The sequence below is a fragment of the Balaenoptera physalus genome (genome assembly GCF_965194825.1).
Source record: "Balaenoptera physalus genome assembly, chromosome: 13".
NCBI lineage: Eukaryota > Metazoa > Chordata > Mammalia > Artiodactyla > Balaenopteridae > Balaenoptera > Balaenoptera physalus.
The window spans coordinates 95,169,861-95,188,668 of NC_138892.1; the positions used below are offsets into that span (position 1 = coordinate 95,169,861).

At 36.1% G+C, this 18,808-nt stretch overlaps 2 protein-coding genes across 2 annotated transcripts in view; one reads left to right on the top strand and one right to left on the bottom strand.

Moving 5' to 3' along the window:
- LOC309641685 (uncharacterized protein) overlaps positions 1-18,808 on the bottom strand; it is a 406,435-nt gene that overhangs the window by 219,336 nt on the left and 168,291 nt on the right. The window lies entirely within an intron of this gene.
- The window catches only part of SLC15A5 (solute carrier family 15 member 5), a 109,503-nt gene that overhangs the window by 21,272 nt on the left and 69,423 nt on the right, over positions 1-18,808 (top strand). Inside the window, 3 exon segments of the mRNA XM_082421981.1 lie at positions 9,271-9,440; positions 18,084-18,283; positions 18,288-18,302. Of these exon segments, the coding sequence (XP_082278107.1) occupies positions 9,271-9,440; positions 18,084-18,283; positions 18,288-18,302 (385 nt within the window).

The following is an 18,808-nucleotide window of genomic DNA, read 5'->3' on the forward strand; positions in this document are numbered from 1 at the left end:
TCTGTCGCTAACCAGTTACCAGACTGAATTATACATGATTTAAAGGCTCAAATAGTAGATTGGTAAATTTCTTGAAAAAGTCTAGAGATTGACTTATTCCATCCCAGAAATTTTGAATATCTGGTACTCAGTTTGACTCTACATAATATCTGTTTCATACTAAAGTGTTCTGATTTTAAAATACTTACTCAAATTTAATATCTTTTATCTTGGGAAAACACTAGAAGTAAAAAAATTATTATCCCACAGCCTTTTTTCCAAAGCTGTTTTAATATTTACTTGAGTGTTGTTTGAGAGCAGTGATTCTCAATCCTAGATGTCCAAGAAAGCCACCTGAGGACCCTTAAAAAATACTGATGCCTGGGCCCTACCACCAGAAGTTCTGATTATGTTGATTTGACGTGGGCACCAGAGACTAGGATTTTTTTTTTAAGCTGCCTAAGTAGTCAGGTTTGAGAACCACTGCTCTCAAGCAGCATTGCATGATTTTAAGAATCACTTGAGGGCTTTGTTATAAAACATTTCCCATGCCCTACCCCCAACCTCCTAGATCAGAATTTCCTGGGAGCATAGCTGCGGAACAAACGTGCATTTTTAGCAAGTGCTTCAGAATTTTGAAAACAGTTCCAGAGACATAAGGAAAGTGGATTCCAAACGTGGTCTAGAAATATTCTTGAAAAGAAATGGAGCTAAACATTGAGGGAAGCACCTATTTCGTACCAGGATGTTTCAGAAATTTTTGATGATTCCTCACAATTTTTTACCACACTTAGAAATCTACCTGTTTGAGAAATTCTACCTAATCCTTGAGAAGAGAAACAAAATATGAATTTACATAATTCTGCAATAGTAAAATCATAATTTCAGCTAACAAAATCAAAACAGTTCATGGAATAGTCTTATTAGTACTCATTAATACAGGCATATCTTGTTTTATTGCTTTGCTTTATTGTGCTTCACAGTGATAAAATTTTTTAATTTTATAAATTTATAAATTTTTATAAATTTTAAATTTTGTAAAATTTACAGAAAGTTTGTGGCAACTCCGTGTCCAGCAAGTCTATCAGCGCCATTTTTCCAACAGCATTCGCTCACTTCGTGTCTCTGTGAAGCATTTGGTAATTCTCACACTATGCAAACTTCATTATTATTATATTTATCATGGTGATTTGTGATCAGTGATCTTTGATGTTACTACCACCGTGCGCTGAAGGCTCAGATGATGGTTAGCATTTTTTGCAATAAAGTATTTTTAATTAAGACATGCACGTTATCTTTTTAGACATAATGCTATTGCACATTTAGTACATTACAATAGAGTGTAAACATAACTTTTATATATACTGGGAAACCAAAAACTTTGTGCAACCTGTTATATCTCGGTGGTCTAGAACCGGACCCGTAGTATCTCTGAGGTATGCTTGCGCTCAGAATATCCTCTAAGTTGCATACTGAGGAATAGCTTGTAAGTAGCTTTCTAAAAAATCGCTAGACCTTCCAAAATTCTATTTTCATGGGCTCTAGCCCAGTTTAACAAATGCTACCCACTCACCCCAATTACAACAGGCACCTCCTTCATTATCTTGGCCAGAATTGTAAACTTTCAGAAAATACACTCAGAATACCTCTCCACCATATAACCATGTAAACTAAAAAGTATTGAGGAAAGAAAAAAATAGATTTCTTACATTTGTTACTGATCCTGCAGCCTGCTGCTTTTTCTTAAGCCCTGCTTGGTCGCTTTTAAGCTTGGTAGGTGCCTCAGCAGGGACTTATTTCTATCAATAAACACACAGTGGTTCAAAGATCTTAAACTCAGGAAATGAGAGAATGATACACATTGTTAAAAAAACAAAATTCAACGGCAGGAATCTGAAGACCTAATGGGCTTTATTAAGCGCTTCATGAACTGGTCAGCATCCCATCCAGCAACTACAAGGTGCTCTGAGGGGTTGTACAGAATGGAAGGTTTTTACAGGAAGAAGGGTGGGGCAAGGGAGCTATTCGCAAAAGAAAAGGAAGCATTCTTTTTAGGCCAGGGTATCTTCTTTTTGGGGAGGTGGGGTGGGGAGGGAATGGCAAGGGTTTTACCACGTAGATTGCCTCTTCTTCTGGGGGATGGAGAGGGCCCACATGACAGATGACCTCATTGATGCTGACCAGAAAATTCCAGACTGGTTGATTAAGATTACATTTCTGGAGAAGCTCGAAACTGCAATTAAGTCCTGTATCTAAGTCTAGGTTTGGTATCATGGACTTTAGCACAAGTGACGCCATTTGGGGCCTGTGGTTTTCTCTTCAACAACATAAACAACTGTTAAAATTGGGATTTGCCAGAAGACAGGGGAACAAAGACAGAAAGGGAACGAGAGCAAGTTAAAAGAGTGAGAGAGGCAGGGAGGGCAGGAGAAAGAGAGTGAAGCATTCCCCCCCAATTTCTTAATTAAAAATAAACCTTTTACTTTAATCGTGCTGTCGATTCACCAAAATCAATGATCTTCCTTTATTAAGCCATCTTTTCTTTAATAGCATTGTTTGAAAATATTTATAGATAAAAAGTAAGAAAAAATGATATAAATGAACTGATTTACAAAACGGAAACAGACTCACAGATTTCGAAAATAAACTTATGGTTGCCAAAGGCGAAATGTGGAGGGAGGGATAAATTAGGAGCTTGGGATTAACATACACACACTACTATATATAAAATCATCAACAAGGGCCTACTGTATAGCACAGGGAACTCTACTCAATACTCTGTAATAACCTATATGGGAAAAGACTCTCAAAAAGAATGAGTATATGCACATGTATAACTGAATCACTATGCTGTACACCTGAAACTAACGCAATCATTATACTCCAATAAAATTTTTTTTTAAATGTAGGAAATGCAAAATTTCCTTCTGGTCCTTCTTTCTCCAAATTCATGTCAGCTAGAATATTCTTTGAAGTACTTCAGTGGGCCAGTGGTTATGCTAAAAGAAGCAATGATTGACAACAGCCATCCACCATGAAATCAGCGCCCCAGTGTTTCATTGACTCTTCTAAACAGTTCAATTTTAGCCCATTGAAGAACCACAAATCCCCTGGTGAATTATCTCAATATTGTTCGAGGCAGAATAAAATATTCTGTCTGAAGTCTTAAAATTGTCCACTAAGGCTATGAAGACCCAGAAGTTTTTCTTCCCTCTTCAATACCTTCTCAAGTAGGTTGGAAAGCCCATTTCAAACTATTTCTCTTATAATCACTTAAAATAAGTCTGAAGCATGTCAAAATTGGTCAGTCTAAGAAGTGACAGAATATTTGAGTGACTATAAAAACTATTACTAAATAAATTAAGGTGAATGTTTAAAATAAATAATCTCAAAAGGTTTTCTGAATTTTGCAGCAATAGGGGTTTTACCCCCTTATTTGTATTCAACACCATAGAATCATGAAGACCAAAAAAAAAAAAAATTACCACTTATATATACCCCCAATTATTTGCAGTTCCCAGTCTGTATTTAGAAGTAGACTAAAGAAACATATTTTTACTGCTGCTTTCAATTTTCCTTAATCACTGGTATTTGTTTTGCTTTAGTGCTTTGCTCTCTGACTTTCTGTGTGAGAGTTGCTTTATATATTCAATTTGCTGGTGAGCTATGAGATGAAAGGAGTCTTAATGGTGAGTTTGAAGACTGTGGATTTTTATTTCTTTTATTTTTTTACAGTTGATACATATACAGTTTCACCCTTAATTATCTATGGCTTGTCCTGTCCATGAATCAACAAAGATTATATAAAACATGATTGTACTAGGTAATTCTTTCAGAAAATTACACAATCAAATAGGTTGGGTGGCATTTGTTAAAACACATTTAGTACTTTATGTGAAATCTCTCCCGATACAGAGATATTCAGCACTATAATTCTTTGGTTTATAACTATATTTCACAAGATGTAAATCTTGGAAGAACTGTAATTTTCCTTGACCCTCTTTAGAGCAATTCCGTTTACATCCCCCTGTGGTGTACTGAAGAGTCACACAGTGTCCTCTTGGATTTTTTCTCAGCAATACTTAGCATTTGAAAAAAGGGTTTCTTAAAGATGGAAAGGACCATAACATTGCTCTGCAGTTCCAGCCTCTCTCGGTTGTTACAGCCACAGTTCAAGTGTGCAGCTTGCAACTGCATGAAGGGATGACCTGAGGCTGAGCCTAGGGACTCTACCCCATTGTCCTAGAAAATTCTAACTTTGTACCCCCAACCCTGCACTGTGATAAATAAATTGCTATCAGTGGATTACAGTCAATCAGTTTGCTCAGCATGGCCATGTTTGACATTTGATTACTTTTCTAGGTCAGTTATGGAGAGTGGATGTTCATGATTTTGAAAGGGGTGATCATTTATTGGGTGCATACATATTCAAAACTTAAATTGCACATTTTAAGCACATGCAGTTTATTGTATCTCACTTATATCTCAATAAAATTGTTTTAAAAAACAAGAGGAAAAGCAACAGTAATAAAGATAGTATGGTTTTGGCATAAGGATAGATTAGTAGAACAGAATTGAAATTCAGAAAAAAGAACCACGTTTATAAGGTCAATTGATTTTCAACAAAGGTGCCAAAAAATTCAATGGGGAAAGGATCATCTTTTCAATAAATTGTGCTAGAATAACTGGATATCAAATAGAAAAAGTTACTCATGACACCTGACTAAAAAATTAATTCAAAGCCGATCATTGACCTAACATAGAGATCTAAAGGCATAAAACTGCTTTTTAAAAAAGGAGAAAATACTTGTGACCTACATTTAGGAAGTATTCTTTACATAGGACACAAGAAGCATGAACCAATTAAAAACACTGATGAAATTTATTAAAATTAAAAACAGTTGCTGTTATCAAAAGATTTAACTAAGAAAATGACGAGGCAAACCACAGACTGGGAGAAAACATTTGTAGAACATATATCTGACAAAAGACATGCAGCCTGAATATATAAAGAACTTTTACAAATCAATAATAGGAAGATAAACTACCCAGTTGAAAAATCATAGTGGGATTCCAGGACAGGCCATGACAGTAGCCCCATTCCTTCCAGGTCCTCCTTTTTTTACATCTAAAAAACCCTGGACATAACACAACAAACAAACATAGGAAGATTCTGAAAGGTGGAAAGAAGACAGACTCTAGCTAGAGATCTTGGAACTTGAGAGAGGAGAGCAATGAGTTTTCTGGGTTTTCTTTTTGCCAACAGTGGAGAAGCCTGGAACTGTCCACAGGGATGGTGGGGAGAGGGCAGCTCCAAGAAAAGACTGCTGCCCTCAGGTAAAGTACCAGGGAAAGGGTAGCCTAACATAAAATATCTTTTTGATAATACTTGCCCTATTTCAGGCAAACACTGTGGAAAAACTGCCCCACCCTCCTACTCTGGCTCCATAGTTTCAGCAGGAAAGAGGAATCTAATGTACGCACACATACACACACACACACACACCCACACACACACACACACACACACACACATACACAAAGCAGGCAGGGACACTCTGATTCCCCAGCTTGAGTGGTATGTTGGTGGGACCAAGTAAGGAACTGGTCTTCAATCCTCAGCCCAGCAGAAGCAGGTCATGCACCAATCCACCCTCCTGGGTAATGTCAGCTGAGCACAGCAGGGAGCCAAACCCCACCGTAAATCAGCAAGTGGAATTAGTAGAGTCAGGAGGCTGGTCTTCAATTAACAATCTAATTCCACATCCACAATTCCTCTCTCTCCTTCCCCACATTTTGCAGTACTCTCCTGAGGAATGAAGGAAGCAATCCTGGTTAAAATTCAACTCTTTACTTGTTCTATTACTGTACTCACAGAGCCAAACAGGTCTGGAGGAAAATGTAAAATCATGCTATGCTCACACTAAATACATGGCCAACCTCAAGTGAACCCTTACCATCACCCTTCAGGTGTACAGTATGCAATCATTCTCTCTCCTCCTCCTTCAAATGACTGTTTCTAACCTTTTCCTTTCTTCTCAAACCTTCAATATCCCCTTCTCATAGCCAGTCTTACCTGTTCACTCTGCTTCTTTTACTTAAAGGAAGAAAGAAAGAAAAAGAGAGAGAGAAAGAAAGAAAGAGAGAAAGAGAGAAAGAAAGAAAGAAAGAAAGAAAGAAAGAAAGAAAGAAAGAAAGAAAGAGAGAAAGAGAGAAAGAGAGAAAGAGAGAAAGAAAGAAAGAAAGAAAGAAAGAAAGAAAGAAAGAAAGAAAGAAAGAAAGAAAGAAGGAAAGAGAAAGAAAGAAAGAAAGAAAGAAAGAAAGAAAGAAAGGAAGGAAGAAAGAAAGAAAGAAAGAAAGAAAGAAAGAAAGAAAGGAGGGAGGGAGGGAGGGAGACGTATGGGAAATGTCATAGGATGACCCCCAGTGGGTCACACTCTTGGCAGATCCATGTCCCTGAGTATGGGAACAACCTGTGACCTGACTCTACTGAATAGAACATGGCAAAGATGATAGGATATATCACCCCCTCCTTATGTTATATGGCAAAGGTGAAGGGATTTTGCAATGTAATTAAGTTCTCTAATCAGTTGCTTTTGAGTTAATCAAAGGGGAGATTATCCTGGTATCCTGGGTGGGCCTGATCTAATTAGGTAAGCCCTTCATATTTTAGTGATAATATAAGTGTTCTAATGTAGATTCATTAGTGTTTGCACAACTAAAACATTGACCAAAACTCATAAAACCATATTTTAAAAATGTTTATTTGTTTTTAATTTTTATTTTACATTGGAGCATAGTTAAGTAACAGTGTTGTGTTAGTTTCAGGTGTACAGCAAAGTGATTCAGTTATACATATATATGTATCTATTCTTTTTCAAATTCTTTTCCCATTTAGGTTATCACAGAATATTAAGCAGAGTTCCCTGTGCTATGCAGGAGGTCCTTGTTGGTTATCTATTTTAAATATAGTAGTCCATAAAACCATATCTTTAAATGGGTAAATTTTATTATATTCAATATTACTTCAATAATTTTTTAAGCTAATGTTAATGAAATGGAGTAGGACCCTTTGGTCCTTGCTCCCTACGTCCTCAGCCTGCCCTTTGTCTGTGGAAAAACTTTAGTCAAAGAATGAATTTAATCAGAGAAGTAAGAAAATGCAGAAGCAAAGAAAATCAGTCAAACAGGACAAAACAATAATCGTTTAGTCACTAAGCAAAGTCAAGGACCTTTATTTCCTTCTCAAGGGCTGTAGATAATATTCTGAGCCACATCCTGTGAGCTATCTTGTAGATACTGAAACCCCGCACCAGGTGGAAGAAGTTAACTACATGATGACCAGACTGTAGCCGTGACATAAGCTGCCACAATTCCAAGAATTGGCCTCAAGGAAATGGGCATAAACTGACCCCGCAACTGAAGATTAACTGTACTTAACACAATCAAGAGGATGCTCGTCAGACCACCATATGACCAATTTCAAGAAGACTGTCAGAACTAACTGTACTGTTTCTACACGTAGTCCCCTCCCTCCGCCAATAAGAGCTCTTGCCCACTGGTTGTCAGTGGAGGGGAGTAAGCCTTTGGACGGGAGTCCGCCCTCCCCTGCCCCAGTTGCAGGCATCCAAAATAAAGCAAACTTTCCTTTCCACCAAACTTGCCTCTTTATTGGCTTTTGAGCGGTGAGCTGCCAGACCCCACTTTCAGTAGCTGTAAGACACCCCCTTTGCAATGGGATTCCAGCAGCAGAATTTAGACCCAATGAAAGGTTGAGAGGTAGAGATTATTTCCCCAGAACTTGCAAACCGTACTACTGGTACTTAGGTATTTAGGTTCTACTTAGGTACTTATTTTTAATATTGTTTATTAGGAGGAGACACTGGAAGTTTTATTCAAATGATACTAATTTCTTTGGTTTACCCATGCCATGGTCTAGGTATAACCTGAGTATTCCTGAGTTTTCCCATACTTTGAAAAGTGGAATAAATAAGTTTCAACTCTTTAACCGTGTAATCTTTTCCAGGTTCATTAGGCATATTCAATGAGGTATTACATATGGCTTCTCTAGAGTCACAACAGAGTTGACTTGTTGCTGTAGAGACCATATGATTTGCAAAGCCTAAAATATTTATTATCAGATGCTTTACAGAAAAGTTTGTCAACTTCTGCTTTGAGAAAAGAGAACACATTCTTCCTATATCTATTCTAAATAGAAAGGAAACATAGATAACGAAACTGATAAGACATAGCTGATGTGTATGCGCTATTAAGAAAGCTAAAAACAGAAATGTAGATGGCCAACAGGCATACGAAAAGATGCTCAACATAGCTAATCATCAAGGAAATGCAAATCAAAACCACAATGAGATATCACCTCACACCTGTCAGAATGGCTATCATCAAACAGAACACAAATAAATGTTGGTGAGGGTGTGGAGAAAAGGGCACCTTTGTGCACTGCAGGGGGGGGAATGTAAATTGGTGCAGCCACTGTGGAAAACAGTATGGAGGTGTCTCAAAAAACTAAAAATAGAACTACCATATGACCCAGCAATCCCACTCCTGAGTATATATCTGAAAAAAAAAACCCCACTAATTTGAAAAGATTCATGTACCCCAATATTCATAGCAGCATTATTTACAGTTGCTAAGATATGGAAACAACCTAAGTGTCCATCAACAGAGGAATGAATAAAGGAGATGTGATACACACACACACACACACACACACACACACACACACACACACACACAATGGAATACTACACAGCCATAAAAAAGAATGAAACTTTGCCATTTGCAGCAACATGGATGGACTTGGAGGGTATTTTGTCAAGTGAAATAAGTCAGATACAGGAACACAAATACTGTATGATATCACTTATATGTAGAATCTAAAAAATACAACAAACTAATGAATATGACAAAAAAGAAGCAGACTCACAGATATAGAGAACAAACTAGTGCTTGTGGGGTTGGGGGAATATAGGGGTAGGGGAGTGGGAGGTATAAACTACTGAGTGTAAGATAGGCTCAAGGATGAGTTGTACAACATGGGGAACATAGCCAATATTTTGTAATAACTATAAATGGAGAGTAACCTTTAAAAATTGTATAAAAAATTTTTAAATGAAATTAAAAAAAAGAAAGCTGATAAACAACATTTGCAAAATCTAGTTCAGCTAACATGCTGCTAAGTTGTAGCTTATATTTATTAAAATCATTAAAATTAGCAATTGTTATACTAAGTAACTCAATGGTAATTTTATTTTTGTTTTGGTACCCCAGGTTTTATTGGATCATGAGCGTAAATGCAACTGTTGTCTTTCTGGGACTGTCTTATATCCAGCACTCGGCAGCCTGGGCCCTGGTCTTACTTACTCCTTTTATGTCTACACTTATGGCTCTGATAACCCTTCATATGATGCACTATAACCTGATTTATCAGCCAGAAAAATGTAAGCAAATCACACTTTACATTGATTTTTTTGGCTCTTATGGTTTTTTCAACACATCTTCTTCCTCTTGGATTCCCTATAACTTCTCTTTCAACTCAGAGAATTTGTAGAGTCTGTCAGTTATTATACTTGAGAGCAACAGATTCTTCAAGAATATCAATAATCTCTATCTATCTTCTTTGATCAAATTGTTCCATGTTTGGGCAGTGAGGTCCTCTTCATGCTGGCCCTGAGTCCTTCAGACAAGCCTGTGTTGTTTTTGAATGTTTCCTTGCTTTCTGGTATGCCAAGATATTCTATGGTCATCATTCTCTTCCCTGAACTTTGAATCATCTCTTTCTTAAAGAACTGTTTCCTTTTCTTGTATATATACTGGTACTTAGAGACTACAGTCTTGGTGATGGAGATGCTCATCGCTACTTAGTCCATCACGGTTTCTCGGTCTTTTCAATGCACAGACCTAGAAAATGTCCTTTTTTTTTTCTCTAAGATAACATACATTTTGGACTATATGAATACCCTAATCAAAACTGGAACTACAGGATTTTTACTTAACCTTATCAAACTCAAGTTTTTTTCTACTTCTTCCCATGTCAAAATCCCAGTTCACAATGATTATTGACAGTCTCAAAATTCTTCTTACAGTTTTTTTCTTTATGTTATAATCCCTGGGAATGTACACTAAGATGATTATGTTTTAAAGTCACTTGGTATAGTTCCTCTCTGTTTGGTTATGCCACTAACTTTAAATACAATTAAGCGCATTTGCTCCATTTGTGAGGTTAGTTTTTTTTTTTAGTTGTTGATAGAGTGTAATATGATTCTTATTTTGTGTTAAGCACTTTACATCCTGTATCTCATTTAATACCATATCAACAATAGGAAATAGTGTTAAAATTCACTTTTTGCATGTAAAGATTTAGACAATAGTTACTAAAATCTGGACCCAGACCATTCCTAATAAATTGGGAAAAAGCACAGAATCTTAGTAGCTCTGAACCCACAAGTCTCCTATCCAAAGTATTTCTATATTATATTATACTCAGTCTAGCCCACTCAAAGCTAAATGTGAAAACTGTTAAATAGCTCATATAACCCTGTCATAGGCATATATTGTTTAACATCCAGCACTGATCCCCCTTAAATCACAGTAACAATACTTCCTATATCTTTGAAGGACCCACAGGTCTTTGGAGACCTTATTGAGCTACACTGTAAAGCCTTGCCTGTTGGACTTTTCAATTACATATCTGCATAAATCAGGTTTTTCCTTCTTCCAGTTTTAGTGAGATATAATTGGCATACAGCACTATATAAATTTAAAGTGTACAACATAATGATTTGACTTCCATATGTTATGAAGTGATCACCACAATTTTAGTGATGATACATCATCTCATATAGATACAAAATACAAGAAAAAAAATTTAAAAATTTGTCCTTGTGATAAGAACTCTTAGGATTGACTCTCTTAACAACTTTCATCTATAACATACAGTTGTGTTCATTATATTAATCATGTTGTACATTACATCCCTTGTACTTAGTTATCTTATAACTGGAAGTTTATACCCTTTGACCACTTTTGTCACCATACAAAGATATTACATTGCTATTGACTACATTGTCCACACTGTATATTTCATCCCTGTGACTCATTTATTTTGTAACTGGAAGTTTATACCTCTTAATTTCCTTCATCTATTTCATTCATCCTTTAAAAATCCTGAGGTATTTTTAAAATTTGAAAATTTTAAATACCTGGAAGCATTTTAAAAATTTAATTTTGTTTTAAATCATAAATAATTTCATGGATCTAAAATTCATGTACAAACAAGGTCTACTTATATTCCTATATCCCCTCTATTCCTTTAGGTGTCCATTTACATATTTTTAAAGAATCATCCTTCCATTTTTTAAATAAAGGAAAATACTAAAATTGTATGTATCTCTATGTATATGTATGTATTTCCCCCCTTCTCCTATAAACAGTAGCATTTTATTCACACTTTTCTCACCTGCTTTTTTCATTTAATATAACCTAGGAATTGCTTCATAACTGTATATAGCAATATTCCTCATTGTATAGAGGAAGTATAGACTTTTTTCTAGCTGGATAGTACTCCATTGTTTATTTTACCAGTCTTATATTGATGGATGTTTGGCTCGTTTCTTTACTTCTGCCACATTAAATAGGTTCTAAAGAATAGCTTGGTACATACCTCTCTTAGCATTTTTTGCCCAGCAGATCTTTAGGATAGATTCCTACAAATTGGATTACTAAAGCAAAAAGTAAATCCACAGATAATTTTGCTATATAGCACCAAATTCCCTTCTATAGTAGTTATACCATATGTATTTCCACCAAAAATGTATGACAATGACTATTTCCCTACAGTCTCTCCAATTTTTTTCAATTTCTAGATTTCTATACACTGAAGATATTCTTTGTTTACGATAAAAGTTGCGAATATTATTCCCCATTTGTCATATATCTTTTAATTTTGCTTCTTGTGTTGTTATCCATGCACAACACTTATTGTTTGTTTATTTGTTTTGTCTTTTGTGTGGTTTTTGTTTGTAATCAAATTTATCAGTCTTCTCCCTTATTGCTTCTAGATTTTGATTCATGGTGAAAAAGTTTTCCTCATTCCCAGATTATAAAGGAATTCATTCATATTTTCTTTTGGTATATATATTTACCTTTACATCTGTGACCCATTTGGAAATTATATTAGAATAAGTTTTATGAGTGAACTCAATTTTATCTTTTTCCCATATGACTGTCACATTATCCAACCTCACTTATTAAAAAGTTTCTATTTTCCCCACTAATTTGAGATGCCACCTTCCTCGTATATTGCCACTTGCATATCTAGAGTTTCTGTTCTGTTCCTTTGGTTAGTCAGTCTACCTATATTCATATTCATCTATCTTGTTTAACTCTGACCTTTATTTCTAAATAACACATTTTACTTTTAGTAGTACTTTGACTGCTACCACTGTTTCTACCACTTACCTATACAACTACCACTAATAGCAATGCAATAAATTATATTTTTAAAAATTCACTGTTGTTACTTCATTTCTCCACATACCAGTGAGGTAGGCAAGAAGGGCCCCATATTTCCTTTTACAGACTAGACTCCATGTCCTATGCCTCTGCTCCTGTACCATCCTGAGCTATCTTTACCATTTCACCTACCATGTTGTGTTGAAATGATCTATTTCTGAATATAGTTACAAATTCCTGTGTTGTGTACATACTTGGAATATGGTAAATTCTCAGTGTTTGTTATTGTTAAACTGAGTACAGAAAATGAGACATACTTGAATTAAATGACTTGCCCAAGATGTCACAGGCAGTGGCTGAAGTGGAACCAGAACCCAGGCCTACCTTTTCTCAGGCTAGAGCTCGTTTTATTACACCACATACTGAAGCAGTGAAACAGGGAAAACATCATCCCCAGAAGCCTCTGCCTTGTTTCTCAGAGCTCTGTGTTCTCTGGGTCACAGCTAGGCAGTACACAGCCTCCTGTACACAGCCCCCTGGTAGTCTGCGGAATGGGTTCATTATGCAAAAAGGGTCTGAGAGATCCTCTCTGTCCGCCCCAAAAAGGCAAAAAAGAGGAAAATGTAAAGGAAGTATAAACTTTTATCAAAGTTTATCAAACTTTTATCACAGTTTTGACGTATTCTAAAGTGTGTAATTATCAAATAATTCTGATTTTTTTGTGACTAATTATGTATACATAATTTTCATATTCAAATTTTCTAAATAACTATTTGGCATCCAACCATTTGCTTCCTAATCTCCTATTTGAAAATATATTCATCTGAATAAAGAATTACAGTTCTTCAAGTAATACAAATCTATCTGATCACCTCTGTTTACTGCCAGCCTACTCTAGCCCATATGTTACATATTTTAACATGTGATAAGGTAACTTTCATTTGGACATTTACAAGAAAGAAACTGTATTCGCTGAAAGTAAAATTATAATATAAAATGTTCACCAGTGGTTTACTTTACACAATACTATATCAAATGAATATTTTGGAGTTGTTTTGCTTTGTTTTGTTTTCTATTTCCAAGTTATACGATCACCCAATTATGATGAAGTAAAACTCTGTCTTGCCTCTAGAAAAGTATATAATCCTTATTTTGGCTTCTTCCTCTCTGATGACTAAATTGGAAATTCCTCAAAGCTGTAATTCAAAGCCATAGGTGACCTTAAAGAAATGATTTTTTATATGCTACCTTTTATTTTAAGGTAACTTTTCAAATGTGGACCATGCATTCCATTATGTTTAGCTGTCAAGCATGGCCTTCATTTGCATTTCTTCCCACTGCTATAATTTTGAGAACTGGCAGGTGACCAAAGAAGAAAAAAATGTGCATCTACCATCTAGAGTACAATGTAGGCTTTTTTTATTATAATTAGGTAGCATAGATATTCATGATTAGATCAAGGTCAGAGGAGCAGAACATCAGAGCTAAGAACTTAAAGGTACAAAGAATAGAAAAATTGCTTTCTAAAGTTTTTTTTTTTAAATAGTAATGGCTACAATCTTTAAGTTTTTCAATAAAGCATTTAAAATAGCTCATCTGTTTTATTTTAAAATGTGCACGCCTGGTGTGTTTGCCACGCATGTTTAAACTGGAGCTTGAAGTTTCGGTTGCATTTTCACTTCAGGTTTTTTTTCAACTTCCCATTTCTGCTCCTGATGCAGAAAACCAATTCGGGGATTATAATGACAATGGATTTTTCTTTTTAAGGCTGAGTCTACAAGACACACAAAATTATTTGTACAGAAGGCATGAGTTTTCTATTAAGTCTAATAGATTAATCCAGGAAGGTGGTGTGATGTTTAGATGTAGATGTTTTCACGGGGACATCCCTCCTAACACTCGGGATAACTACCTTTGGATGGGACAATGGGCGCTCCCTTTGGGTAGACAGATTACCATATAGCTCCTTTTCCTGACCGCTCTAACTTACTGGCTCCCTCTCAGTCCAGCTGATCAATTTAGGTTTATTACTTCCTCTTCTCTCTGACGTACAACCCATGTAGTTCATTGTCCACTCTTGGGTCCCTTTTCTCCTCTCACAGTCTCCTAATGGGGAGCCCTCCGCTTTATTCTAGGGACTCCACTCTTCTCACCCTCTTTCATTAAGTAACCTCTAGTCCCACAGCTTTTAATGCCAACTATACACCAAACGCTCAATTTCATTTGACCTCTCTCCTCACCTTGAAACTCATATCCGACTTCCTATTCAACATTTTGATTTTGTTATCTAGCGGTCATCTTAAATTTAACCTGACCAAAACTCAACTCTTGATTCACCCAACCGCAAACGGATTCCATTCTTGTCTTCTCCATCTTCATGTAAGTCACTGAAACCCAGTGGTTTAAGGGGAAGGAAAGTAGCATCCTCAAATCTTCTCATTTCTTCAACCTCTCCCCACATTGGAAGATCCTATTGATTCTCTAAAAACACATTCCATTCTGTTCACTTCTCTTCTTGCTGTTTTATGTCCAAGTCACCACGACTTCTTACCTGTATTCCAGCTTCCCCTCTTGTTCCTTAAAATCCATTATGCACACAACTACCAGAGTTCCAGAGTAAGTTTTTAAAAATATACATCATATGTCCACTCTGCATAAAATTTCTTAATGGTTTCCCATAACATGGAGAATAAACTCCAAGCTCCTTACTTTTGGCCTGTAAAGTCTGACCCTGACCAAATCTTAGACCTCATCTCCTTCCAACATTCTACCTGAGCTACTGCCTCATTGGCCTTTCCTGTTTCTGAGCTTCTCCCCACTCATTTCTACTTCATGACATGCCTGATATATGCTTCCTCCAGGTCTTTTTGCCTATTTCCAGTCTATTCAATCCTCAGTTCAAATTTCAACTCTTTAGGTGTCCTCTATACCCTACCCACAATCAGTCTCTATCTTATTACCTCATTTTGTTTTCATCATTGAACTCACCTAGTATTTCCCTGATTGTTTAGTGTCTTCTCAGGGATCTCTAGATCTTGTTCACTACTATATTGTTAAGGCCTAGAAAAGTCCCTGACACATAGTAAATACATAATAAATATGTTAAATGAATGAATGATTGCATTCACATTTGTTTGGCATCAATTATGCACACTTGGAGGGCTAAAATTTTAGACCTCATTCATACCTAATCACTTCTTGTTCTTAACCATTTTGTTTTTGTTGCTTCATATCACCATATCAGATACAATTTTACTTGTTTAAATAAATTAATTTTTCAAAGTGTGTATTCAAGGCAGTGCTACTCAAATCTTGGTCCATGGGGTAGTGCTGTTTGTTACTGGTGTGCAACATAGGAAATAAAGACACTGAGAGAAAACATGTAGAAATATTATGGAAAGTTACATCATATGTCTGTTGAATCTAATAATCAAAAGATCAGGTTTTATATTTTGTATCTTTGTTTTTATTTTATTTTTTAGGTATTCTATTTTATCGTATTTCACAAATGTATTGACCATGATAGTTGAGAAATTTTTTTTAAAAACTTATCTTTTAACACAGCTAGTTTCAGAAGCACTAATCGGAACTACCTTTCTTTAGAAATAATATGATAGTGGTATTTAACTACTTAATAAGACTGGAGGTATCAAGTTATCATGCATAAAAGCAGATCCAAATTTATCTTGGGACAAATAGTGATTTGTTTATATGGAAAAGAACTAGTGAGTTTAAAACATATTACATTCAATAAAGTCCTGAATTTAAAACATAGGAAGGAAAATGGGGAGAATACCTCTTGAAATAACCCTTCATCCTGCAAATAGTTATCGTTTAATAATAAAGTCTATTTGAAAGCACAGAGTAAGTTGGATCAATGCCAGTAATGACCCTCCTTTCTACATGGTACTGTTTCGCAAGAGTTGAGCAGAGAACAGGTTGATGAGCAACAGAGATAAGATGAGAAGGAAATGTCAGGAAGTTAAGCCTCCTAGCCCAGACCTGTTCAAATTCAGTCTCTAGACTGTTCATCAAGACATTCTCAGTTTTCATCTTACCAAAATCTTAAGTAAACTAATGGAAATAGCTGGGAGTGGTCTCCTAATAGAGAAGTTCTTTCTCCAGTAGTAAACAGATGTCCCAATTACTTCCATGTTAAGAGACACAGACCTTGGTCACTCACAGGTGCTTCTGTTCCCTTGGACTTCTCAGTTCCGGTCTGGCCACAGTGACTAAGAGGCAGTAGTGACTGTAGATATGAGCCTATCTTCTGCCAGCAATTATCCCGACATACTTCCACTTGACCTCAACACACTTCACAGAGGCCTCTGCTGTAATCACTCTTGGTCACTACCAATTTGGGCTGGATTGGATTCAGTGACTTAGAGGTGAAAGGCTCCATATTCAATTACCAGGCTCCCAGCTTCCTCAATTAATCAAAGACTGACATAATAGGTCTATTACAACTCTTAAAGAAAAGACCAGATCAAATCACTATCATCACTCTATAACCATAAAAAGAAATATTAAAAAATATCCTTTATTTAAATATAAAAACCAATACTCTGTGGCGTTTAAATGAACTTGGTTAGAAGGCATTTCACCTAGCATTTTACTATAGGAAACTTGAACATAATTAAAATGATGATCAAACTATTATCTGAGTTTCTACAGCAGCTTTCTTTGGAGAAACTCAAACATTTTAATATTTATTTTATCGTTTATCCTGCAACCATGGTTTAGTGTCTTGGTAATTTGTGAAAGGGTTTATCTGGTCAAAAGGAGTGCTATGAAAAGTTGTATCATGATGGCGCAGCTGAACTGCTAACCAAACCGGGATCTCTTATCTGTCATTGTATCAGGAAGTCCTAATGGAGTCAAAGAAAAGGTGAAACCTGAAAGATCATAAAAGAAGCAACAATGAGATTGCAAATCACTAGCAGTAAGTGATTGCAAACATCTAAAGCAATAAAATACTTCTGATGCTAAAGCAACAGCCATATAAACCCGGAGGAAACTACTGGAAAAGTCAAAAGCCAACTAATCTAATCTGAACTTTTAGTGACACTATCAACATACATAAAGTCATTTGAAGAGTTCAAAGTTTAACCTTATGTCTGAAATTCAGGATAAAGTCAAAGCAGAGAAAATATTTCCTTTCATCTACATGTCAAAATAAGAAACCGCCTTCTACCTAACAAGGAAAGTGAGGATTATTTATATGGCAATTTATATTAAAAAATAGTACCAGTTCTTTGTGTTAAGGCTGTAAATGAAACTTCAGGTTGTCTTATTCATTAATGTGTTCAAGTTAGAGGCTTCTGAGAGATTCTGAAATCTTTTACTTTGGTGCTTTATTTTGTCACCTTTCTTCCCTTTTTAATATGCTTCCACTGATCTTAGCTTTTTCATTTTTTACATCATCTGTCAGGCACCACCTTGGGCTGGTCACCAGGATGCCAGAACCCTTGTCAGAAGCTTACTCCTTTGAATTCAACCCCTTGGGTGCTAAAATCTTCTCAATCACTTTACTGCTTTTCATCCTTACAATTGTCATCTTTCTAATTGACATTTTGGAAACTTGAAGAACAGTTCCTTCACTAATATGTAATATTTCCAATTGCTTGCAGGTTGCTCCCTCCTGACAACCTTTGGGATGTTTGTTAATGCACTAAAAACATGCTGTCTGCAGCACTGCCACCTTGGCGGAGGTGTGACAAGCTGGTTAGACCATGCCAAGGAAAAAAATGGCAGCCGCTATAGTGAGCTCCATGTGGAAGACACAAAATTTTTCTTCACCCTTCTCCCTCTCTTCATTTTTCAGCTCCTCTACAATGTGCATTATGCAGGTGAGGAAAGGTAATTAATACTACCCCTACCAACAACCAAATGATTGCATGTTAACATAACAAGTAAACGTTTCTTTTCACCCCAACAAGCGCTTCCCATATACTTCATTAGGCTGTTATCATATAAATACATTACAGGCTCTAATTTTAAGAGCTAAGTGGGGTCAGACAGAGGCATACCTGAGGAGGACCTGGGTGTAATGTTTCCCCTATAGAACTATGAATGTCTGTCAGTAGGTGCAGACAATACTTCAGAGAATTTGTCATAAGGCCTAAGAGTAATGCACAAAAATATGAGATCTATGGATAATTACCCAACTACTTCCTTCCAAAGGTTTTGCCTTCCTCCTTGACCAAGCCTTTAAAAACTGGTACTAACAAGTAGCTAAACTGGCTGATTTGAGTACCACCCCCCACTGTACTCTTAAGTATAAATGCTAATCAGCAAATGATTCTTTCCCTACCAATTCTTAGTTCCCTTGGTGAATCAGTCCCTATGCTATGAG